Below are 26,656 nucleotides of genomic sequence, written 5' to 3'. Positions count from 1 at the left end.
GGATTGTTAATGATGCTTGTATCATCAGCAAACAGTGTCAGTTTAGCTTCTAGTTTCAGATAAGAAGGGAGTTCATTCAGAGATATCAAGAACAGAAGGGGATCCATGATCGAACCCTGTGGGACACCTAATATAATTTCACCCCTGTTAGATGAAATGGGAAACTTCCTTAAATCACTTAAACTATATGAAGAAACTTTTTACTTCCTGTTCTGTAGGTATAACTCAGACCACTCATATGCTGTTCCATTTTGGAATGACAGTGATTAAAACATAGTTTTTTTATTGCAGGGAGATATTTTCACGATATTTCAGTCATCAACTTTCTCCTCCGAACGCCAAATTATTTCACTGACATCCATCCACATAGGGAGAAATTATCATTGTAATAAAGTAAGACAAGTCAAAGCTCACACTGAAAGATTTACAAGTTCCTTTTCCCACGTCCAATTCGAGAGTGGAACGGTCAAAATATTATCTACAAGTGATTCTAAGAATCCTCTGGCATACACTTGAGTGTGAAATGTAGAATAATCATGTACGAGAGCGTGCTGAAAAGTGATGCCTCCGAATATTTTATTCCGCTCTCAATATTCGTTGAGGTAGTACATGTGATACAAATTACTCGGTCTACTTTTCGTCTTTGCTGTCGCAAATCACAGCTTCCCGGCACTAGAGGGCTCCAAACTGTAGCGTGTAACATCGTGTGTGTAATGCAACCATGTCGGTGTGTGAGAGACAGCTGCCGTAACTGATTTTTGAATTCGAAGAGCTAGTCCACACATAGAGCACTCTCTTCTTCATCATGACAGTGCCATACCACACATGAACGCTCAGTCGGCAACACTCCGATACTTTGGGTTTACTGTCGTCGATCGTCTTCCATACAGTCGCGACTTGGCCCCATCCAATTTCTGTCTATTTCCAAAACTTAAAGAACGCCTTCGAGGACTTCGAATTGATACTGATGGAGCCTTGGAAGCGTAGGTGAGATTGTGGCTCCTTCAACAAAATCGAAAGTTCTAGAGTGAACATATTAATAAACTGGTCCCTCACGGGGAGAAATGTCTCTTGCCAGGCTAACTACGTTGGGAAATGTATTAAGACTTGAAGGATAAAGATGTAGAACGTTAACAAACTTTATTTTATTTTAAAAGCGTTAAGAGTTTTCACATTAAAAATTTGGAGATATTACTTTTCAGCAGGCCCTCGTAGATGTAGATGTAAATTCATTATTGTGGGACTCACTTGGTTTCCACTGGCGTTCGGCCACACTTGGCTTTGTAGAGCAAGAGTGGAGGTAGTTGTAGCAATAGGTGACTGGGAAGTGGTGAAATGCAGGACGTGACTGTCTCGCACGCAGGGCACGCGCAGTGCTGGATCGACTTCCCGCACAACTGGCAGTGGCAGGTCTACATGACGCTGGTGGCGGTGGCGCTGTTCATCGTGCCCACGGTGATCATCTCGGCGTGCTACGCCGTCATCGTGTTCACCATCTGGAGCAAGAGCAAGCTGCTGGCGCCCAGTGTGCGGCCGTCCAGGTACTCCGCCAGCCGTGAGTACCACACACCGCCGCTGGCTCTAACCTCCGCCACACCATCCTGCCTGCCGCGACCCGCACCCGTCACATCATCCACCACCAAGACCCCAAATCATCCGTCCTTGATCACATTCGTACCCCTCTTCATACACTCCAAGCTGACTACGTCGGACCACCTGCTTGAGCTATCAAACGTCGCAGACCCCAGCTTCTAGGCCTCAAATCTTCTGATCTTGATTACATTAACAACCCTCTCCATAAGCGCCTTGCTCCATCTACCAAGACATACCCGACCACCATTTACAGTACTCGTCTGAAACTAACCTATTTGCCCTTGGTGAGGAAAATTGTACACTTCATCACCATTCCTGAAGGTAATAAAAAGCTACTACTCCTGGAAACCTATTGTCATATCACCATGCTAGACCTGATTAAATTCCTTGAGCTAATAATCCTTATCCTTAATCCCTTAGACTCCCCAACCCAGTCCGCCTCCTCTTCCCACCACGACAGTTTCGCAGAGAAATCAACAACTCAGTTGCATGAGTAGTTTGGTATACTCGCTGGGCATTTCACATTCCAAAAGTCCCTGTGCTGGATTGAGCATAGCTGTAAAGCCTAGACAGTAGAGAGACAATGATTAGTATCTGTACTTGTTGAGACATCTGACAGTATCTGGCACTGATATCTCATCTAGAGATCAGATCGTCTTTTGGGGTCCTGATCACATAATATCGATTATCGATTCCTTCCCAACAGCCGGCCGTGGTGGCCAAGCGGTTCTAGGCGCTTCAGTCCAGAACCGCGCGACTGCTACGGTCACAGGTTCGAATCCTGCCTCGGGTATGGATGTGTGTGATGTCCTTAGGTTAGTTAGGTTTAAGTAGTCCTAAGTTCTAGGGGACTGATGACCTGAGATGTTAAGTCCCATAGTGCTCAGAGTCATTTGAACCAACCTTCCCAACAAATCGCTAGCTGTTTGTAAGACACAGTATTCGTCCCAGCCACAAGCGACCAACTGAAGCAGAGGCGCCAGGGGATTAGATGTTAGGCGCCATTGTGAATATTGTTTACTTCAAAGACATACCTAAACAAAATGGTTCAAATGGCTCTGAGCACTATGGGACTTAACATCTCAGGTCATCAGTCCCCTAGAACTTAGAACTACTTAAACCTAACTAACCTAAGGACATCACACACATCTATGCCCGAGGCAGGATTCGAACCTGCGACCGTAGCAGTCGTGCCGTTCTGGACTGAAGCGCCTAGAACCACTCGGCCACCGCGGCCGGCATACCTAAACAGATCGACGACGAAATTTCTCTTTACGTCGGTGACACTGCCTCTAGAAAAATTGTTGAAACCTTCTTCTTATCTAAAGAAACTGCACCACACACTGGCTTGGAAGACATCGAGAATAGGTGAGAGTACAGATCTACTTTCTAAGGCTCCTTATGGTACTTTGCCCGCATCTCGTGGTCGTGCGGTAGCGTTCTCGCTTCCCACGCCCGGGTTCCCGGGTTCGATTCCCGGCGGGGTCAGGGATTTTCTCTGCCTCGTGATGGCTGGGTGTTGTGTGCTGTCCTTAGGTTAGTTAGGTTTAAGTAGTTCTAAGTTCTAGGGGACTTATGACCACAGCAGTTGAGTCCCATAGTGCTCAGAGCCATCTGAACCATTTTATGGTACTTTGGTGCCAGATAAGCCGTTTAATCTGTCTACAAGAAGATAGAAGAAGCTAAATGCAGACGAGTACCTGTTTATATGGGCCAACGTAGGCAACAACAATGCCCCTGCGACGAGGCTATCGTCGTCGTTGGTGGCGCACTGTTCCTGTGTACAAGTCATTGAAAGCAATAGAGATTGACGTGGCTGGCGAATTCAATAAGCAGCAGCTTATTGGTGGCCCAAATGTTTTTCGTGGACTGAGAATGCAGGTAACGTGTGATATTTCTGCTGTGTTTGGAGGCAGCACACGGTTGACGTTGGCTGTTGTATGGGGGAACCATGGAGACTATGGTGGTCTTGAAGTTTTCACTGATGCAAACATTTTGGCTTAGAAGACTTGGAATATAGCTGAGAGCACAAGTCTACTAGGTAATGTTCCCTATGGTACTTTGGTGACAGACAAGCCGTTTAATCTGTCCACAAGAGGAAAGAAGAAGCTAAATGCTGGCTGTTTAATTTCTTAAGGCCATAAATTGTAAATTTTTTTTATAGAAAACACTGTAACGTTTTTTATGTTTCTTATTTCTTCATGAACAAGCCTCCGTAGCCGAGATCGCTAACTCACACTTGTGCAGTGACGCTCGACTCAGAGTTCACCAGTTCAGAATACAGGTGATGGAAAATTTTGGGTGCCAATGTTTGGAGTAAGGAGAGGTAGTGGGGTACAGTTTCTGATCGCCAGTCTTTGCTGCAACGTCCTGGATTAAACTCCAAACGTTTCAGCAGTGTCTCATGAAGTGAGGGAATGTGACAGTGCAGATGGTGATTCATACATCGGATGAGTACGATAAGTTGGTGTTATTCGAGAAGAACTTGACGCTTCATAAAAGGAAGGAGGAAAGCAACGGTAAACCACATACACTAGGAGCCACCGCCAGGACGGCTATGCAGGAGTCCTGTATCTGCTCCCCCAAGCTCATTAACCGAGTACCTCATTGCTTCGACTTGACTTCGTGTAAAATACACGTTCAGTCAAGATCTTGTTGCATGATAGTGAGGAGATGTGTTTACATAATAGTATCAAGGTTTTTTTTCTTGTTCATAGCCGACTGATAAATGTACTCACAGGGTGTGATCAAAATTCTCAGTGATTAGAATATACACTGTCAATGAGTCAAATTACTATTTTAGTTATTATTCTTATGGCCATCGTCTGCAGTTTCAAAGTTGTATTCGTATTCTTCGCATTTGTCCACCAGAAAAGAATTCCATCGTCAAGAACTAAGTGTACATGTGAATAGCACATATGAATGTCCAAGTACACATGACTAATGAGGGAACGTGAGGTGTGTGTGTGTGTGTGTGTGTGTGTGTGTGTGTGTGTGTTTAGAAGAACATAGACACTCTCCAAGTAGTGATAACCAGTCCTGGAAGATTCAAGATATACAAAATGAATAATTATAATAACCTACAAAAAACTGAAAACATGATCGGAGTAGTGAACTGGATAAAAGAAGTAATACAATACACATGCTTTCATAAATTTAGCACAACGACGAAAATAGGGGCCTGCGTATCAAATATTTGCTTACTATACAGTTAACATACAGGAGTAAACAAAAACCTGGAAACAGCAAAAACACAACACATTACCAAGCCTAATACAGTGTAAGAAAGCCGTTGGCATTCAAAAACAGCTTCCCTTTGTCTCAGAATGGATAAATACAGGCCCTGCAAAATAGTGGCATGTTCAGGTAAAGATCATGGAGGTGGATATCATTTACGGACCCTTCTCTACAAAATAGACCAGAAACGCTCAATAATATTGAGATCTGATGACAGGTGGCCAGAGGAGATGCGACAGTCCATCCTCGAGCTCACAAAACCAAACCTGGGCGATGCGAGCTGCGTGAACGGCGGCCCTATCGTCTTGGAGCACAGCATTGCTGTTATGGAGCAGAGATTGTACCATGGGGATGGACCTGAGCGGCTAAAATGGTCACATGATCCTCGCAGTAATGCGACCTTGCAGAGTAACCGTGGGGCCCATTGAATACCACGACGTCGCTGCCCAAATCGTCACCAAACACGCGCCGTGTTTCACTCTTGGTATGTAAACTCGTCCAGAAGCTGGGAACAGTGAGAAACAAGACTCATGCGACCGTGTGACTTTCTTCCATTGTTCCTTAGTACAGGTTCAGTGGCTTAGGCATCACGTTTTTCTGTTACGGGCTTTCACATCATTGATAACGGTTTTTAGAACTCCAGCTCGCCCTGCAGTTCCCTGCTTATAGAGCTCCTCCCGTGATGTTTTTTTGCTGAGAGGATTCGTGAATACAATATTCAGCTACGCAGTGATCTTCTGCAGCTTTTGTCCTCTTACATCTACATCTACATCTACATCTATACTCCGCGAGCCACCTTACGGTGTGTGGCGGAGGGTACTTATTGTACCACTATCTGATCCCCCCTTCCCTGTTCCATTCACGAATTGTGCGTGGGAAGAACGACTGCTTGTAAGTCTCCGTATTTGCTCTAATTTCTCGGATCTTTTCGTTGTGATCATTACGCGAGATATATGTGGGCGGTAGTAATATGTTGCCCATCTCTTCCCGGAATGTGCTCTCTCGTAATTTCGATAATAAACCTCTCCGTATTGCGTAACGCCTTTCTTGAAGTGTCCGCCACTGGAGCTTGTTCAGCATCTCCGTAACGCTCTCGCGCTGACTAAATGTCCCCATGACGAATCGCGCTGCTTTTCGCTGGATCATGTCTATCTCTTCTATTAATCCAACCTGGTAAGGGTCCCATACTGATGAGCAATACTCAAGAATCGGACGAACAAGCGTTTTGTAAGCTACTTCTTTCGTCGATGAGTCACATTTTCTTAGAATTCTTCCTATGAATCTCAACCTGGCGCCTGCTTTTCCCACTATTTGTTTTATGTGATCATTCCACTTCAGATCGCTCCGGATAGTAACTCCTAAGTATTTTACGGTCGTTACCGCTTCCAATGATTTACCACCTATGGCATAATCGTACTGGAATGGATTTCTGCCCCTATGTATGCGCATTATATTACATTTATCTACGTTTAGGGAAAGCTTCCAGCTGTCGCACCATTCATTAATCCTCTGCAGGTCTTCCTGGAGTACGTACGAGTCTTCTGATGTTGCTACTTTCTTGTAGACAACCGTGTCATCTGCAAATAGCCTCACGGAGCTACCGATGTTGTCAACTAAGTCATTTATGTATATTGTAAACAATAAAGGTCCTATCACGCTTCCTTGCGGTACTCCCGAAATTACCTCTACATCTGCAGATTTTGAACCGTTAAGAATGACATGTTGTGTTCTTTCTTCTAGGAAATCCTGAATCCAATCACAAACCTGGTCCGATATTCCGTAAGCTCGTATTTTTTTCACTAAACGTAAGTGCGGAACCGTATCAAATGCCTTCCTGAAGTCCAGGAATACGGCATCAATCTGCTCGCCAGTGTCTACGGCACTGTGAATTTCTTGGACAAATAGGGCGAGCTGAGTTTCACATGATCTCTGTTTGCGGAATCCATGTTGGTTATGATGAAGGAGATTTGTATTATCTAAGAACGTCATAATACGAGAACATAAAACATGTTCCATTATTCTACAACAGATTGACGTAAGCGAAATAGGCCTATAATTATTCGCATCTGATTTATGACCCTTCTTGAAAATGGGAACGACCTGCGCTTTCTTCCAGTCGCTAGGTACTTTACGTTCTTCCAGAGATCTACGATAAATTGCTGATAGAAAGGGGGCAAGTTCTTTAGCATAATCACTGTAGAATCTTACGGGTATCTCGTCTGGTCCGGATGCTTTTCCGCTACTAAGTGATAGCAGTTGTTTTTCAATTCCGATATCGTTTATTTCAATATTTTCCATTTTGGCGTCCGTGCGACGGCTGAAGTCAGGGACCGTGTTACGATTTTCCGCAGTGAAACAGTTTCGGAACACTGAATTCAGTATTTCTGCCTTTCTTCGGTCGTCCTCTGTTTCGGTGCCATCGTGGTCAACGAGTGACCGAATAGGGGATTTAGATCCGCTTACCGATTTTACATATGACCAAAACTTTTTAGGGTTCTTGTTTAGATTGTTTGCCAATGTTTTATGTTCGAATTCGTTGAATGCTTCTCTCATTGCTCTCTTTACGCTCTTTTTCGCTTCGTTCAGCTTTTCCTTATCAGCTATGATTCGACTACTCTTAAACCTATGATGAAGCTTTCTTTGTTTCCGTAGTACCTTTCGTACATGATTGTTATACCACGGTGGATCTTTCCCCTCGCTTTGGACCTTAGTCGGTACGAACTTATCTAAGGCGTACTGGACGATGTTTCTGAATTTTTTCCATTTTTGTTCCACATCCTCTTCCTCAGAAATGAACGTTTGATGGTGGTCACTCAGATATTCTGCGATTTGTGCCCTATCACTCTTGTTAAGCAAATATATTTTCCTTCCTTTCTTGGCATTTCTTATTACACTTGTAGTCATTGATGCAACCACTGACTTATGATCACTGATACCCTCTTCTACATTCACGTGTTCTGTGACCGTCTGTCGCGATCAATCAATACACTCGCTCTCAGCCGCGTTGTAACTGAGCGGATGAGTTTTTCCAATTTCCTAGTATGCGGTATAAATCTCCGACATTCTGCCTCTTGAAACACCAAACACTTCGTCTCCCTTGGTTACGGAATCACCCACCATACAAGCGCCAACAAGTTGCCCACGTTCGAATTCACTTCGCTCCAGCATAATGCTCTCACAACTACACGAACACAGTGGACGTTGCACTGGCGCCGTTTGTGTTCAAACACAAGAGCGCAGCCTGCAGGCATGACTAGCATCTGCGTTCGTTGTTAACCATGCATTTGTCGCTGTGTTTTCATATTTTTGTCCAGTTCCTGTTTTAGTTCACAAAGGCAATAGATAATCTTGAACACGTGTTTGCCTTCTCCTTATAGCATACAGCTTAGCAAACTGGCTGTCTACCCATTTGTTAACACGTAAGTTCAGTATACAAAATCATTAATCATACAGCAAAACATTCTGCTTTCTACATATCATCGCAACACTAAGCGAATCCACAAATCCCAATACTCCACAAATGACGTGTAGCGGTGCAGCACACATCGATTTACCTTTCTCATCATTCGTAACCTAATAGCATGTATAGATGGATTTCTTCTTACTAATACTTCTTAGTGAAGCTCAATAGTTTACCGTATACGCATCAGGACGCCTGTGAGTTATGAAGGTCGCTTAAGTGACATAACAATATGGTAGCCCAGTAGCATGACAAGTGAGCAAACTACAAAGAAATGAGAAGGTTCGTTTTAAAAGAAAACCGAGAGAAGTGAATCAAAATGCAGCATTTTGTCAGTAAATACAACGAGGTAACCTAACAGCCTCACAGTGATAATTCCACCTAAAATTCAAAAATTGGAATGTACAATCAGAAGAACATTTTCTTCGTAAGGTACAATTCTAACTGAATACGAGAACTAATTTTTATGCTTGTGAAGAGGGTAATATGTTTAAGTCTACAATATCAGAAAACAAAATAATGAATGAAAGACGCCATAACGAGCTTCCAAACAGTTATGCAATAGCAACCTATGAGAAACCTGTAATTTATTAGTGCAAATAAATTGTTATTACGTCACCCTATTCCTTAAGCCTCTCTCGACAGTATGGACATATGTCAAAGGCAGCTTCTTCCTACATCGGAACAAAGCACTAAAGCCTGTTGGACTTCTCCATTTAGAGTCAAGACAATAACAGAACAGAACGGAAACGATAAATCCTTTCGAACAAGTAAGCCCACATGGCTAACAGCCCACAAACGAATACTATTGGAGGACAGGAAACCGAATTACCGAAGACTTCAAATTGTCACAAGGGAAAGAGTTTTCTACAGAGCTTGTACTGACTGATCAAAACTGATTAAAGCTTATTGACATAGAATATGGAAATTATAAGTATCGTGATTGACAGAGAGCAAGATGTAATGTGAGGAAAGTGAAAACATCGCATAAAAAGGCACGTGTGATAACTTACCGATGGACAATCTTCGAATTTCTTGATACTTACGGTATTTAAAGACGAATGCCCACAAAGAAGTTTCCTAAAGCAGTGTTACCAAATTCTCAACAAAACTCCAAAAAAGAATTGACTGTTGATTTTAAAGATTGCCATTTACGTACAACAACTTGGAGCAACATTATAAAGCCAAACATAGCACACAAGTCATAATTGCTGATTCGAATGGCTCTAGAACTAACATTTTTGCTTTTATTTTAATTCTATATTTATTGTCGAGTGTAAATATTTATTAACTATTTTCAAATGAAATAGTTTTAGTTCTTAATTGCTAGCAGTGTGAAATTTGAGTATTCAAAATAAGTTTAAATTTTACTCAATAATGCAAAACATCTATGCCAATATTATAAATGCGAAAGTGGCTCCCTCTGTCACGCTTTCACAACTATAACACTGAACCGGTTTTGTTGAAATTTGGTACGGAGACAATCTGAACGCTGAGAAAGAACATAGGCTGTTTTAGAAATTATGTAGTACAACGCGATTATTGATAAGAAAAATATAAAGCGAAATATGGAACAATAATTACTCTTCGAGAAAGCTATATACTCTTTGATTTTTAAACTTTATTATAGTGTGAAAATGCTTCTATTGTTTGATATGGTCTGTGTGGGATTAGAGATTAAAAAATAAATGGGCATTACTGTATTAAAATATTAACATTCAGTATTAGCTGATTTGTTAATGAACAATGCATTTGATAATAATCGTTCATACTCGACGTCTCGCCAGCAGTGCATCCTGTCCGTCACTTCGTCAGGTTGTAGGCAAGTGATATCAGGTGTCATCCAGGGTTCAGTATTATGTTTCGGTGTTAGGTCCTATGCTCCTTTCATTGAATGTCAGTGATGTGTAAACCACTAATTCAAATTGTGAACAGCCGGGCTAGTGGCCCCACGTTCTTCTCCCCGTCAACAGGTGGCAGCAGTTTGGCTCTCTGGTTTACAGTTTGTTTCCTCCTTCGCATCCGCTACTCCCTGTTCTGCGATCGTAGGTAGCGACTTGTACACGTCCACCGCGGCGCACGGGGGTCACAGTACCAAGTGTAAGTATCCTGGTATTATTTCTATATTTCTCTACCCAGGCAGTTGTCCGTAGCTCTGTCTGGTGTCACTTTCGCGTTTACACAGGTTTCACATCATCTAGCCTGAACGGCGGTTTTGAAATGTTTTCAAAAATTTGTTATGGAAATTTTTGTTTTTTATGTGTATTGCTGCGTATAGCCCGCCCGGTTAGCCGTTCGATCTAACGTACTGCTTTACTTGTTGGCAGCCGTGTCGGTCCCAGGGACGAATCCACCCGGCGGATTAGTGTCGAGGTTTGGTGTGCCGGCCAGTATGTGGATGCTTTTTACGGCGGTTTTCCATCAGCCTCGGCGAATGCCGGCGAGATTCTAAATGTGAAATAATTTGGGTGAACGTCACGGTTAAAGCAGGCTACGACATGGTAATTGGATGTCTCTATAGGCCCCCTGGCTCAGCAGCTGTTGTGGCTGAGCACCTGAAGGATAATTTGGAAAATATTTCGAGTAGATTTCCCCACCATGTTATAGTTCCGGGTGGAGATTTTAATTTGCCGGATATAGACTGGGAGACTCAAACGTTCATAACGGGTGGCAGGGACAAAGAATCCCGTGAAATTTTTTTAAGTGCTTTATCTGAAAACTACCTTGAGCAGTTAAACAGAGAACCGACTCGTGGCGATAACATATTAGACTTTCTGGTGACAAACAGACCCGAACTATTTGAAACAGTTAACGCAGAACAGGGAATCAGCGATCATAAAGCGGTTACTGCATCGATGATTTCAGCCGTAAATAGAAATATTAAAAAAGGTAAGAAGATTTTTCTGCTTAGCAAAAGTGACAAAAAGCAGATTACAGAGTAACTGACGGCTCAACACAAAAGTTTTGTCTCAAGTACAGATAGTGTTGAGAATCAGTGGACAAAGTTCAAAACCATGCGTTAGATGAGTATGTGCCAAGCAAGATCGTAAGAGATGGAAAAGAGCCACCGTGGCACAACAACTGAGTTATAAAACTGCTGCAGAAGCAAAGGAAACTTCACAGCAAACAAACATAGCCAAAGCCTTGCAGACAAACAAAAATTACGCGAAGCGAAATGTAGTGTGAGGAGGGCTATGCGAGAGGCGTTCAGTGAATACGAAAGTAAAGTTCTATGTACTGACTTGGCAGAAAATCCTAAGAAATTTTGGTCTTATGTCAAAGCGGTAGGTGGATCAAAACAAAATGTCCAGACACTCTTTGACCAAAATGTTACTGAAACAGAGGATGACAGACTAAAGGCCGAAATACTAAATGTCTTTTTCCAAAGCTGTTTCACAGAGGAAGACTGCACCGTAGTTCCTTCTCTAGATTGTCGCACAGATGACAAAATGGCAGATATCGAAATAGACGACAGAGGAATAGAGAAACAATAAAAATCGCTCAAAAGAGGAAAGGCCGCTGGACCTGATTTGATACCAGTTCGATTTTACACTGAGTACGCGAAGGAACTTGCCCCCCTTCTTGCAGCTGTGTACCGTAGGTCTCTAGAAGAGCGTAGCGTTCCAAAGGATTGGAAAAGGGCACAGGTCATCCCCGTTTTCAAGAAGGGACGTCGAACAGATGTGCAGAACTATAGACCTATATCTCTAACGTCGATCAGTTGTAGAATTTTGGAACACGTATTATGTTCGAGTATAATGACTTTTCTGGAAACTAGAAATCTACTCTGTAGGAATCAGCATGGGTTTCGAGAAAGACGGTCGTGTGAAACCCAGCTTGCGCTATTCGTCCACGAGACTCAGAGGGCCTTAGACACGGGTTCACAGGTAGATGCCGTGTTTCTTGACTTCCGCAAGGCGTTCGATACAGTTCCCCACAGTCGTTTAATGAACAAAGTAAGAGCATATGGACTATCAGACCAATTGTGTGATTGGATTGAAGAGTTCCTAGATAACAGAACGCAGCATGTCATTCTCAATGGAGAGAAGTCTTCGGAAGTAAGAGTGATTTCAGGTGTGCCGCAGGGGAGTGTCATAGGACCGTTGCTATTTACAATATACATAAATGACCTTGTGGATGACATCGGAAGTTCACTGAAGCTTTTTGCAGATGATGCTGTGGTGTATCGAGAGGTTGTAACAATGGAAAATTGTACTGAAATGCAGGAGGATCTGCAGCGAATTGACGCATGGTGCATGGAATGGCAATTGAATCTCAATGTAGGCAAGTGTAATGTGCTGCGAATACATAGAAAGATTGATCCCTTATCATTTAGCTACACTATAGCAGGTCAGCAACTGGAAGCAGTTAATTCCATAAATTATCTGGGAGTACGCATTAGGAATGATTTAAAATGGAATGATCATATAAAGTTGATCGTCGGTAAAGCAGATGTCAGACTGAGATTCATTGGAAGAATCCTAAAGAAATGCAATCCGAAAACAAAGGAAGTAGGTTACAGTACGCTTGTTCGCCCACTGCTTGAATACTGCTCAGCAGTGTGGGATCCGTACCAGATAGGGTTGATAGACGAGATAGAGAAGACCCAACGGAGAGCAGCGCGCTTCGTTACAGGATCATTTAGTAATCGCGAAAGCGTTACGGAGATGATAGATAAACTCCAGTGGAAGACTCTGCAGAAGAGACGCTCAGTAACTCTGTACAGGCTTTTGTTAAAGTTTCTAGAACATACCTTCACCGAAGAGTGAAGCAGTATATTGCTCCCTCCTACGTATATCTAGCGAAGAGACCATGAGGATAAAATCAGAGAGACTAGAGCCCACACAGAAGCATACCGACAATCCTTCTTTCCACGAACAATACGAGACTGGAATAGAAGGGAGAACCGATAGAGGTACTCAAGGTACCCTCCGCTACACACCGTCAGGTGGCTTGCCGAGTATGGATGTAGATGTAGATGTAGAGGTTCCCCTTATTACTCCTCAGTCACACTATGTCGGCGATTGCTGCGCAAACACTTTCTCCACGTAACCGTACACCACAATTATTCTACCACGCAAATACATTGGGGCTACACTCGTCTGGTGTGAGACGTTCCCATGGACCCGGGGAGGGGGGGGGGGCGTTCCACTGGGGTCCGAACCGCAAGATAACCCTGGGTTCGGTGTGAGGCGGCGGTGGGGTGAGCAGACTGCTGTAGCCTGTTGTGGGGTTGTGAACTACTGAGGGCTATGTCGAGGACGAAGCCTCTCTGTCGTTTCTAGGTCCTCAGTTCCATACAATACAATTGCTGCGTATAAAAATTCTCTCGTCTCTTGCTATTTTCAGTATGACACCTGAAGATGGGCTTATAACAGTCCGAAACCCGTCGTGTGATAACAAAAGACCTTAACACTGCAGCGGTATTTTCTGCCTCTGCTATAATGCTTAGCTGCGGATGTTCCTCAACAGGACTGTCTGATGTGTCATCAGTTTCGTCCTACTGCAAATATCACATGTGATGAAGACCTCCAGTTGTATCTAACTACAGAATCAATAAACCTGAAGACCGTTATCGAAAATCTCAATACCGATCAGCACGCACTATCAAAAAGGTCACAGGATATGGGATTAAAGCTCAATTCATCCAAAACTCAAGCGATACTGGTTAGTTATTATAAATCCATTAGCAGGAATTATCGGGATTCCGTATCATCTTTAACTCTAAGAGGGACAAATTTTAACTTCTGTCCTTCAGCAAAGAGTCTGTGAGTAATAATAAATGAAAATATAAATTGAACCGAGCACGTAACAACAATGTACAAAATAGCATCAGCATCTCTCAATGCGGGAAAAAAAAGGAAAATCCTTATTTATCACGTTACAACACGGAAATTAATTACTGTACGAATACCAAACTTGGTACCGTCCAGTTCCAACTGTGGCCACCATGTGCCGTGATCAGACATCGTGACTCATAGTCACGTACACCTGACCAGTCGCAGTGCAATTGTTGTCGTGCCAACACGAGCTTGGACAAAAGAAGCATGGCATCTTTGGTGATGCTCTAAAATCAAAACAACAGTAATGCTGCAGCGGCACTTCGAGAATATCGCCTGCTAAAAAGATTTCGGAAGGGTCCCCTTTCTACACCTGCTGAGCGGAGCATGATGAAGAAGTCCGAATCAACTGGAGAACTGAACTTCGCTTAGGGGAGAGGCCGACGACCGGTTGCACCACAGGTGGTTGACGAACTCGCTGTCGCTATGGCAGATGACGCTGCGCCCAATTCCCGATCGTCAGGCAGTGCGCGTGATGTATCACAACAGTTGAACGTCCAGTGGTCCACTGTACGGAAGGACCTTACAACCATTCTCAAATGGTATGCGCACAAGATCCATATCGTACAGCAGCTTGCACCATAGGACGCACAACGACGTGTTGCCTTCGTTGTCCATTTTCTCTCAAGGATTGAAGTTGACGACGACTGGCCCTGGAGCTGGGCCATCCTATGGACAGGCAGAGCTCGTTTTTCTCTGACGGGTAAGGTGAACACACAGAATAGCCAAGTGTGAGGATCTTCACCTCCAGTCACTGTACATGAAGATCCTCTGTATGGTGAATGTATCACCGTACGGTGTGGCTTCCCGGCTACGTTCATCATTGGACCGTTCTTTTTTTAACAGGTTGGCGCTCAAGAACCAAAGACGTGCAGTGTGACTGGCCGGCGTTACTGCGATATGCTTCGCCAGCCCGTTCTACAGCAGAGAGACGCATTGAACTCAGTAGTTTTCGTGCAAGATGGGACACCGCCGCACATCACTAGTGAAGTTCATCTGCTTCTCCGAAACACATTTGGGAAGGATCAAATCATCATCCGATCATTTCCAAATGCTTGTCCGGCACGATCTGTGATCTCACTCCCTGTGATTCTTGGTTGTGGAACTGTCTGAAGGACAGGGTTTACCATGGGAACATTCACACATGTGCTGACCTGAAGTGCAGCATATCAAGAGAGGTCGTCAGAATACCTACCGACATGCTTCGTTCTGCTGCGCAGAATGCAGACCTGCGTTTTAAGACTCCTCTGCACTGATGGGCGCCATATTACAATGACAGTAATGGCAGCGGTACGTAATGATATGATGTACCGTAGCACCACATTATAAGGGCTTCGACTGTATTGATTCTGCATTATTTCTCTTCCCCTTGTCCTTGACATTAATGCTACCAAGTTTGGTACTCGTACGGTGATTAGTTTCCGTGTTATAACGTTTAGGTAGGGTAAGTTTAATTATAACCATCCGGTAATTCCAGTTATCGATTACAGCGATGTTATACTGTAAGGCCTTTCTCACGTAAGCTGAAGGTGCTTATAACTGGTTATGAATGCCTGTGTTCGCTATATCTGTGATGTGCCCCTATATGATCAGTTTCGTCACCATATGCACAGCTATCCTGGTTGCAGGCAGACAAGCGCAGATATTTCCATAGTCCCTGTGTTCTCTACTGTCTTATCAACGTACACTGTCCCTCATATCTCTCTCCAACCTTAGCGCTCTTTTCTGAACAACAAAAGCCGGCCGCGGTGGCGGAGCGGTTCTAGGCGCTTCAGTCCGGAACCGCGCGAATGCTACGGTCGCAGGATCGAATCCTGCCTCGGGCATGGATGTTTGTGATGTACTTAGGTTAGTTAGGTTTAAGTAGTTCTAAGTTCTAGGGAACTGATGGCCTCAGATGTTAAGTCCAATAGTGCTCAGAGCCATTTGAACCACTTTTTGAACAACAAGGCAGAAATACCCGTTCCTATTAGAGCAAAATCCTTCATGTCCGATTCCATTGTTCAGCCACATTCTCGAAGCTTTTCTCAGTAGCAGGAATCTGACTCTGGAATAATCTCCCACATTTTATTATAGAACAGAATAACTTCTACTATTTCAGAATACAGTTAATCACATATATACTAAACCAACAATAATTACTACCATTGTGCTTGTAGGCATTCGTTACCCTTGTACAACCATCTTTCCAGCCATATCTTCCTCATTTCCCAGTATTCTTATCTATTGCACACTCTATAAATTTCCTTTCCGCAGAACTCGCTATATCAGAAAACATATATCTTGTGCATGTACAAACTCTTTTTATTTCTGCCACTACCATTCTTCTTCTTCTTCTTCTTCTTATTATTATTATTATTATTACTAATATTACTGTTATCACTATCAGTGACATCAGCAGCAGTAGTAGTACGAATAATGTGAGTATTAACTTTATTAGTTCATAGCCGGTATTACTTACCCACATTGTCGCTGTAAACACTCAGATCATATTAATGGTATTTGTCATATTAGATTCGTTATTCCTAAGGTAAATATGAAGTAAAGAAAAAGGTATATTTGAAACGGCCCCTTAAAAAATTAATGAATGACTGTGCTGGTAAACCTCTTACAATATTTGATTTTCAAACAGCTGAGCAGAACTGAACGTACTCAGGCATTTCTCTCTTTACTTATTCTGATCAACAATAAACTGATACACAATATTTTTTAGCGCAACGCAATCTGACTTTCAATAATCCATACAAAAGAATGCCCCTGATTAACAATAACGTATACCTTTCATGAATCACTTACCTCACAAAAATCTTCGTTACTCGAACTACTGCAATACAGTGTGCGCCCACACTGCCAGCTAAATAAAAGATTCTAACTACTGAAGGCACTAACTACTGATAGGCATAGTTAGCAAATTAAAGATTTTGATAGAGAAAAAACAATGTATTTACCTTAGTAAAGCTCAAAAGTCATTACATAAGTTCATGATATCCAATATTACAATATTACAAACTTACTCTTTCTGATGGACACACGTCCAGATCGTCCGCTCTCCAAATTCTGCCATCTCTCTCCCCACAGCCACCACTGCTGGCGGCTCACCTCCTACTGCGCAACGCTAGGCGCATTTCACATCCAACTGCACAACACTACCATAGCAAATATTCCAACAATGCAAACCAGCCACAGACTTCACACAGCACAGTCAGTGAGTTTCATATAGAGCGCTACGTGGTGTTACTAACATAAAAACCTAAGCATCCTACTTACACAGTAATTATTCAATGTAACAGAAAGCCCGATGGCTCTAGTCAGCTTAAGTTAAATAAATAATTAAATAAATATAGAGTTCAAATAAAAGTAGAGAATTAGCAATTAGCGAGATACAAATCAGGTACTTTACGATAACATGACTTATGCATTATGCACAACAGATATCTACGACTACGTCAGATGGCTCTAAATGTTTTGTCCTTACTGTTGTTCGGAAGTTTTCGTACCTTCAAACTCAATATCCTAGAAACATTCTTAATTTTTTGTTTATTGCGTCGTGCTGCCTTAGGACTTAAATGTCTGGGCACTGACCTACAAATCCTCTGTGTATTAACACGTCAGAGGACGGTGGATCCGGTAAGGTTTCTAGTCAGACATTACAGAATCAATTATAATGTGCTGTTTTTGCTTTATGTGGATGACGATTCTCTTCGGAGAGGGAGTGCTGCATTACGAGTGATAACAAGATTGACATTTGTTGAAATTAATGTCGTTTATCTACCTTTATTCTGGTTTCAGCTTTTCCAGATTAACCTTTCATACAGTCCCGTCAGCCACAAAAAAAAAAGAAAAAAGAAGAAGAAAAAACATGACATCTCATATGTATGGTATTGCACAACCCATTCATAAGCTTGTTTTGAAGTGTTCTTTTATGTGAAACAGTATTTCGCGCCCCCAGCGCACGGCGCTGTTTGACGGTTCCACTCGTTGCCACGTGTGGACGAACTGTCGGCGCGGACGGCAGAAACAAGTGTGTGTGCTCTTGTCGGCAGGTGGCAATAGCCGTGCGGGCAGCGGCGTCGCCAGGGGTCCGGCGCCGAGCTTCTCGGACGATCAGGACTGCCGGCGCGCCAGTTCGCGGGGACTCATACCCCGGGCCAAGATCAAGACCGTCAAGATGACCTTCGTCATCGTCTTCGGTGAGTACCGTTGGTGACTGAGGATGAATTAACAAGTGCGGCATCAGGGACATTACCTCTGCGCAGTTTAGGCAACGCTCCTAACTTCGCGGACACATAGCCGTGCGGAGTAGCCGCTCGGTTAAAGGCGCCATGTCACGGATTGCGCGGCCCCTCCCGCCGGAGGTTCGATCCCTCCCTCGAGCATGGGTGTGAGTGTTGTTCTCAGCATAAGTTAGTTTAAGTAGAATGTAAGGGACCAATGACCTCAGCAGTTTGGTAACTTAGGAATTCACACACAGCCGGCCACTGTGACCAAGCGGTTCTAGGCATTTCCGTCCGGAACCACGCTGTTACTACGGTCACAGGTTCGAATCCTGCCTCGGACATGGCTGTGTGTGATGTCCTTAGGTTAGTTAGGTTTAAATAGTTCTAAAAAATGGTTCAAATGGCTCTGAGTACTATGCGATTTAACTTCTGAGGTCATCAGTCGCCTAGAACTTAGAACTAATTAAACCTAACTAACCTAAGGACATCACACACATCCATGCCCGATGCAGGATTCGAACCTGCGACCGTAGCGGTCGCTCGGTTCCCGACTGTAGCGCCTAGAACCGCACGGCCACTCCGGCCGGCAGTCTAGGAAACTGATGACCTCTGATGTTAAGTCCCATAGTGCTTAGAGCCATTTGAACCATTTGAATTCACACACACACACACACACACACACACACACACACACACACACAAAAGGACAGATGGGTTTATTAACTAGTCATCTTCGTGCTACTGAATGTAAAATGCTTGCTTAATTTTTGACTGAGACTTTCTTGTAGTGGTATTTTAATTTCAGTTATATTCAGAGACAGCAAAGGACCTGGAAGAGGAACGGAATGTGCTTGAAAGGACATGGAGGGAAAAAAAGTGAAATGATGTTGATGGCCGGCAGTCCCCGCTTGGAGAACTTCAGTCGCCGAGTCGCAAATATTTTCAGTTGATGCCACGTTGGGTGACTTGCATGTCAATCATGATGAAATGATGAGAGCAGACTACCCCATCTTCTAGCGGAGAAATATCTATGACAGGATCGGGAATCGTACTCGGACCCGCTGCACGGCATGCAGTCGCTCTGATCACTAAGCTCAGGAGACGGAGCAAAGGTTATTAGATTAACATCAACAGAAGCAAAACAAGGATAATGGAATGCAGTCGAATTATATCAGGCAATAACGAGAGAGTTAGATTAGGGGATGAAACACTAAAAACAATAAATGTGTTTTGTTATATGGGCAGTAAAATAATTAATCATAGCCGAAATAGAGGGGATAGAACATGTAGACTGAGAAGAAAAGTGTTTCTTAAGAAGAGTCAACATCGAATTAAAATTTAGTGTCAGAAGTTCTTTTCTGAAGGAATTTGTCTGAAGTGTAGCCTTGTACGGGTGTGAAATGCGGACGAGACAGAATTCAGACGTGAAGAGAATAGAAGCTTTTGAAATGTGCTAAAGAAGAATACTGAAGGCTAGATGGCTATATCATGTAACCGATGAGGAGGGACTGAGTAGAACTCAAAGAAGACTTAATTGAAAGATGGGATCGGTTGACAGGATACATTCTGAAACTAATGGAGGGAAGTGTGGGCCGGGGATAAAAGTTATAAGGGGAGGCCAAGAAATGAATACAGTGAACAAGTTCAAAAAATGTAGGTTGCAGTAATTATTCAGAGTTGAAGAGGCTTGAGCGGCGTAAAGTACGTAGCACGGAGAGCTGCTATAAACCAGTCTTCGGACTGAGGACCAACAACAACTATTTTTGGATTAGGAAGAGTGCAACAAAGGGAGTTAATCTTTCTCCGCCGCTGTTACGTTTATGCGTCGAAGATGTGTTTAAGGAGGTACAAGAGTGGGATTAAAAGTCAGGGTGAAATGGTATGAATGATAGGATTTGCTGAAGTCATTTCTATCGTCAGAGAAAGTGAGGGCTATTGAATCAAAAGATCTGATTAGCACAAACTACTCGTTGGGGTTAAGCTAAAGACGAAACTAATGAGAAGTAGGAGAAATGACATAATCGTTGAACTTAACACCAAAAAAAGCGGTCACTAGTTTGACATAGCGAAGGACGCACAATAACACCTGTGGTTTTTTTATGAAAAAAACAGAATATCACAGGCAGATAGGGCATTTCTGACCTGAAAAATCTACTTGTACCGAATATCAGCATTCATTTAAGGAAGAAAATTATGAGAATTTATGTTCGGAACAGGGATTGTGTGTAAGGAATCATGGACTGTGGGAAAGCCGAAAAAAAAAACGAATCAAAGAGTACGAGATGTGGTACTACAGGAGAATGTTTCAAATTGAAAGGCTGATGAAAATTAAAAGCTTCTCCGCACTGTTGCCGAGGAGACAAACGTGCGAAAAATATTCTCAAGGAAAAAGGGCAGTGTGATGGGCCATGCGTAGACATTAAGAAATAACTTACATGGTACATATGTTGTAGATGTTGCAACTTGTAGGGGAAGGCACAGATTTGAATATATCCAACAAATAATTCAGCACTTTGCTATTGTTGCTAAGTGCTATTGTCAAATGAAGAGGTTGACATAGTATAGCAAGTTGAAAAAGAGAAGACGTAGAGTAAGGAATAAGTGATATATATGTGTGTATAATAAACCCTTTCACCCAAAAATATTTCTCTTCTTCAGACATCCTCTGTGTCACCTCAGATGACGTGTCACTGATCTAAATTGTACTAAGATTGCAGTACAGGCGAGGTTCTTATTTGCTTCCACCGCCCAGAGTGGAACGCATAAGTTCTAATAAACGTTCACCAACCTGCAGTCTACCACAGTTGTTGTCACCTGCGCAGAAAACTGCAGGAAGGTCGTGAATCCGTAACCTTGAGACTGTAAGAAACTCTTAGCGAGGAACTACTGTTTTAGAAATGATTAAATTTCCAATCAGTTTGTTTATACGTGACGCCACTCGCTTTTTATTGGCAAAGAGGAGAAACTGCACAGTTACTTTCCTTTTTAGAGTCACGAATGATTTTTATTCTTCAACAAATTAATGAACTGCATATTTCCGTAATTAGTATCACACTGTTCTCAAATGTAGGTCCAAATAATCATATATTGCTAATAAAGTCTTAACTAATACTGACCGCGGCAGACTACATGTCTGTCTTCCGACACTACCGAACCGGCTCCGATTTTTGCACTAGACATTGTCAACACAGTCTTAACTGATAGCGTGGCGGACAAATGTCCGTCCTCCGAGACAGCCGAACGAGCTCTCACATTTACAGAATAGACACTGCAAATTAAGTCTAAACTGATACCGCGGCAGACAACATGTCTGTCCTCCGTCACTGCCAAACTAGCTCTGATCTTACAGCCGAACCACTTCGCCGCCATCCAATTTAGGCGTGATACGAAGACCACCGGAGTGCTTCTCCTGCCTTTACGACTAGCAATGTTTATTATTCTGCTGGTTATTAATACCTTTGAAATAACGGAATGATACACGCTTCTGAGAGATGCATTAATTATGACATGCAAGTAAATATTATGTTTAATTTTTAAAATATTTGTAGTAGAAGATTATCGTTTTGGTGCGAAACTTCCGAACACAGCAGCCAATCGCGGAGAACGACCACAACTTAGACGATCTTTCTCACGGTACCCGTACCGAACAAACCATCTGTCATCAGTACCTTACACCATATTACGTCATTTTGCCACAGCTGCCTTCTCAACTGCTGTAAAAAAAGCTTCTTGTAGCCGAATATGATGGCTGCGAAGCCAGAAATATTACAACGAGAGATAAATTCGTGAATCCACCAGTCAGAATGATGACAAAAAAAGTTAACTTTTGTTTTCAGCTGTTACTGATATAGTAAAGTTGTATCTCAGAGTATGTGGATATGGTAACACTCTTCTTGGAACGGATTTACGATATGCAGTAACGAAACTTAAAACGATAAAGCGTGTATATCACAGTCTCTCAAGAGATAAAACTTTAGGTATTGTACACTAATATGTAGCGACAACAGCGGTCGAGGGGGAAGTCACATAAACGGATGCGACCGTAAGCCTGCAACGAATAGAAATCATTCATTCTTCACGCATCAGATAACAGTCACTCTTCAAATAACATGAACGAAATACGAAAAAAATTGATAAATGCCCCATCGCCGATGTCACAGTATTTAGTTCAGGCCCGTTATGGTAATACAATACCTATTCTCAGTAGTCGCTCAACGATGATTTGAGACTAATAATATGTAATAATTTCTTACCTAAAAAACAAAAACGCACATTGAGTGAAGCATTTATTATAGAGCGTTGATCTAGACCGGAACAATCCACGTTTATGATGCTTGATCTTATTTCCTTTACTTGGAATGAACAACTACTCTTTGGAATTTTGAGTAAGCTTGAAACAATCAAACATTTCAAAAAGAAATAGACAGCGATACCACTCACACAGACAAACAAACAGAGAATAACGTTGCTGCAAAACTTAAACTGAACTGAGATAAGGGACAATAAGGAAACTCAGCAGTGTTACCGCACAACGATACCCCTTAAGGGACTCAGTCAGCTGGGATAATAAAAACTTCATTTATTTAACTTTATAGCTGAAGCATGGATCCACTCAAGAATTTGAAGAAAAAATATGTATTATGAGAATATTTATCTGAAATTCGAAATCCGCGACAAACAGGCTGTCGCGAGAGTATTTTTCGGGCCACCGATTTCTTCGATCTGAGACCTGGAGTGCCATGGAAAACCTGGACATGTGGCAATCCTGTTCTTGGAACAAAAACTTTCTTCCTGCTGTTTTGTCGGAAAGTCACATTTAGAGACGTTGGCTGTGAACAAAATACAAGCTGATTCTTACAAAGAGTAGCTACTATTAATAAAGATGTTTCTTTGCGCAAATAGTTCCGCTACCGGTTTCAAACTGACAGGTTCATCTTCAGACGGCTGCTCACGTCCATTCTGCATTTGTTGTTGGTGACATTAATTGGTGAAATATAACAAAGAACAACTAATGTAAGGAATAACTAATTTACAGTATGCTGGAAGTTCGTAAACAACAAATGTAATTATACGTGAACAGCAGTCTGACGACTAATCCGTCGCCACGAAACTGGTGACGGTGTGTTTGTGTAAATTAATAGTATTATTACCTTTAGGTGCTTACTGTTTTCTTCAATGTAAGAATGATGTTGTAACTACTTTTTATTGGCACCTATAAACAACCAGGTTCCTGGTACGGCGTTTACGTCATACTTAATAAAATATTTATTGCCTGATTTGCCTCACTATTGTTTGCGGTATTACGGTGAACACTACATGTCTTCTCACTTGTCTGGATACAAATCAGTTACACAGAAGAGGGATAGAATATTTTTTATTCTTCTGACAAAAGTGAGATTTGGCTCTTTCAAACGTTTCACATTCCAACCTTCAAATAACCCCAATGAAGCTCGACAATTTTTAATCAGATAACAAACATAGAGTTCAACAAGATGTACCAATGATAAAATAACACATAAGTAAAGTTTTTGTGACTAGTATCGACACAGTAAATGATAAATCTTCTTGAGACTAATTGTTTGGGAGGTTGGGGTTCGATTTTTCAACGTTCCTCTGGCTGATGAGAGAAATAACACAGATACAGTCACTGCCTGTAAGCTGGGCTGTCAAGCCGAAACAGCAGGATACGTTTCAGTAAGCTCATATATCAGAGGAGAGTGTCCCCCGAGCTAGACAGTGACCTCATCACAATGCATGAGCCGACAACGCCAGTTGAATGTTACCTAACACTAGCGGTGCAGGCGCCGAGTGCAGCAGAGACTGTTTATTCCATTATTACCGGCGGCCGGAGCACACACGCCAAAGGCAGCTCACTAATTACCACGGGACGACCTGTGACGTGGGAGCGTCAACGCAGAGCACTGGCCAATAATGGACTCCAGCATCCGGCCACGTCCCGTAGATCCACCGTAATGTCGTTTGCTCCGCTCGCTGGCGCGTCTGAAGCCTGGCAATTTCCGTTCGAGCCTTACAGCCCACTTTAAAGCAGGTATAGAGGCAAAGCACACTGACAGTTCAGTTTAAGCCTCTAGGCAGATGACATAATTAGAAGCTTACTGAATCAGTGCCTGAACTCTTTGATTTCTACGCACGTGCAGTCCTATGACAGATGTTCGACGAGACACGCTACTCGTTAACTCTAAATTGTTCCACTAAACAATCCTCGGCAATAGGATGTAAAAAAACTGTAGATGTATTGTATACTACACTACTGGCCACTAAAATTGCTACACCAAGAAGAAATGCAGATTATAAACGGGTATTCATTGGACAAATATATTATACTAGAACTGACATGTGATTACATTATCACGCAGTTTGGGTCCATAGATCCTGAGAAATCAGTACCCAGTACAACCACCTGTGCCCGTAATAACGGCCTTGATACGACTGGGCATTAAGTCAAACAGAGCTCTGATGGCGTGTACAGGTACAGCTGCCCATGCAGCTTCAACATGATACCACAGTTCATCATGAGTAGTGACTGGCGTTTTGTGGCGAACTAGTTGCTCGGACGCCATTGACCAGACGTTTTCAATTTGTGAGATATCAGGAGAATGCGCAGGCCAGGGCAGCAGTCGAACATTTTGGTATCCAGAAAGGCCGTACAGGACCTGCAACATGCGGTGGTGCATTATCCAGCTGAAATGTAGGGTTCCGCAGGGATCGAATGAAGAGTAGAACCACGGGTAGTAACACATCTGAAATGTAACGTTCACTGTTCAAAGTGCCGTCAATGCACCATTGCAGGCGCTCCTGTCTGTGATGCAGCATCAAGGATAACCACAGCCATGGTCTCCGAGTTGATAGTCCATGCTGCTGCAAACGTCGTCGAACTGTTCGTGCAGATGGTTGTTGTCTTGCAAACGTCCCCATCTGTTGACTCAGGGATCGAGACGTGACTACACGATCCGTTACAGCCATGCGAATAAGATGCCTGTCATCTTGACTACTGGTGATACGAGGCCATTGGGATCCAGCACGGCGTTCCGTATACCCACCGATTCCATATTCTGCTAACAGTCACTGGACCTCGACCAACGCGAGCAGCAATGTTGCGGTACGATAAACCGCCATCGCGATAGGCTACAATCCGATCTTTATAAAAGTCGGAAACGTAATGGTACGCATTTCTCCTCCTTACACGAGGCATCACAACAACGTTTCACCAGGCAACGCCCTTCAACTGCTGTTTGTGTATGAGAAATCGGTTGGAAACTTCCCTCATGTCAGTACGTTGTAGGTGTCGCCACCGGCGCGAACCTTGTGTGAATGCTTTGTAAAGCTAATCATTTGAATATCACAGCATCTTCTTCCTGTCAGTTAAATTTCGTGCCTGTAGCACGTCATCTTCGTGGTGTAGCAATTTTAATGGCCAGTAGTGTATGTAGCCTACTAGGAGCGCCCTCATATGGTATCTAACAGGGTTGTAAATCCTTAATTACTTTAAAGATACTTGGTAAGTGTACTGCACTGGAGTTGCGTTTGTCACATCTAAGCACGTGCTACAAATATGAGAAAGATGAGAAATATCGTTGACCAGTCGACATGACGATATGTTTCCCTTGTCCATATTGTTATGTCGGCTACTATGGGAGCCAACACGGACACTGACAAGAAAGAAGGGAAGTTATGATGGCCGGTAGCATGAATCCAAAAGGGTCTATAATTTTTTTTAGCAATGGAGCCCCTCCACGCCAGCAATGGGATGATGGCCAACTCAAAAGGTCTACTGCTATCTCTGCATAAGGGTAGGTTTTCACTAAAGTGAGGTGTCGCAGGATGCGGGTACTGCTATGTTTGCGTACGTCTGGTTAAGTTTAACCATTAGTACGCGCTCATCTGGAGATAGATTGGGTCTAAATTCGAACGAAGGGTAGCGGTTTGAAGAGCAGAGGGAAAAAAGTGCCAAGGCAAGAGCCAAGGGAAGAAAAACCTCTGCGATAGTTAGGTCGGGTAGTAAGAGCAGTAGGGGATATTTCGCTGCCTACAACAGGTCATGCAAGGCTAGGCTTTGTTAGCAGTGGGTGTCATGCATGTCGACAGCTTTGACTTTGTGCGGTGCTGTTACTCGGCGGCTGCCGCTGGGTGCCGGTGTTGATCTCTCGGTCAGCGTCAGCAAGCCTGTAACAGTTAGGCTCATCATCGTTTTGTGTCCGATGGGTCATATATCAGATGCACAGTTAGGGTGATGTTGGCGATTTGTTTGTGGGTCAGTGGGCGAGCTCGCCGGTTTCCCTGCTGTAGCC

General features: G+C 43.0%; 1 protein-coding gene across 1 annotated transcript in view; it reads left to right on the top strand.

Moving 5' to 3' along the window:
* The window catches only part of LOC126199555 (cardioacceleratory peptide receptor-like), a 385,883-nt gene that overhangs the window by 327,221 nt on the left and 32,006 nt on the right, over positions 1-26,656 (top strand). Inside the window, exons 5-6 of the mRNA XM_049936477.1 lie at positions 1,364-1,555; positions 18,174-18,320. Coding sequence (XP_049792434.1) covers positions 1,364-1,555; positions 18,174-18,320 — 339 coding nt within the window. The remainder of the gene's footprint in view (positions 1-1,363; positions 1,556-18,173; positions 18,321-26,656) is intronic.

Source organism: Schistocerca nitens, chromosome 8 (assembly GCF_023898315.1).
Source record: "Schistocerca nitens isolate TAMUIC-IGC-003100 chromosome 8, iqSchNite1.1, whole genome shotgun sequence".
Classification (NCBI taxonomy): domain Eukaryota; kingdom Metazoa; phylum Arthropoda; class Insecta; order Orthoptera; family Acrididae; genus Schistocerca; species Schistocerca nitens.
Note: the sequence above shows the minus strand (reverse complement) of the source record. Positions and strands in the feature narration are given on the sequence as shown.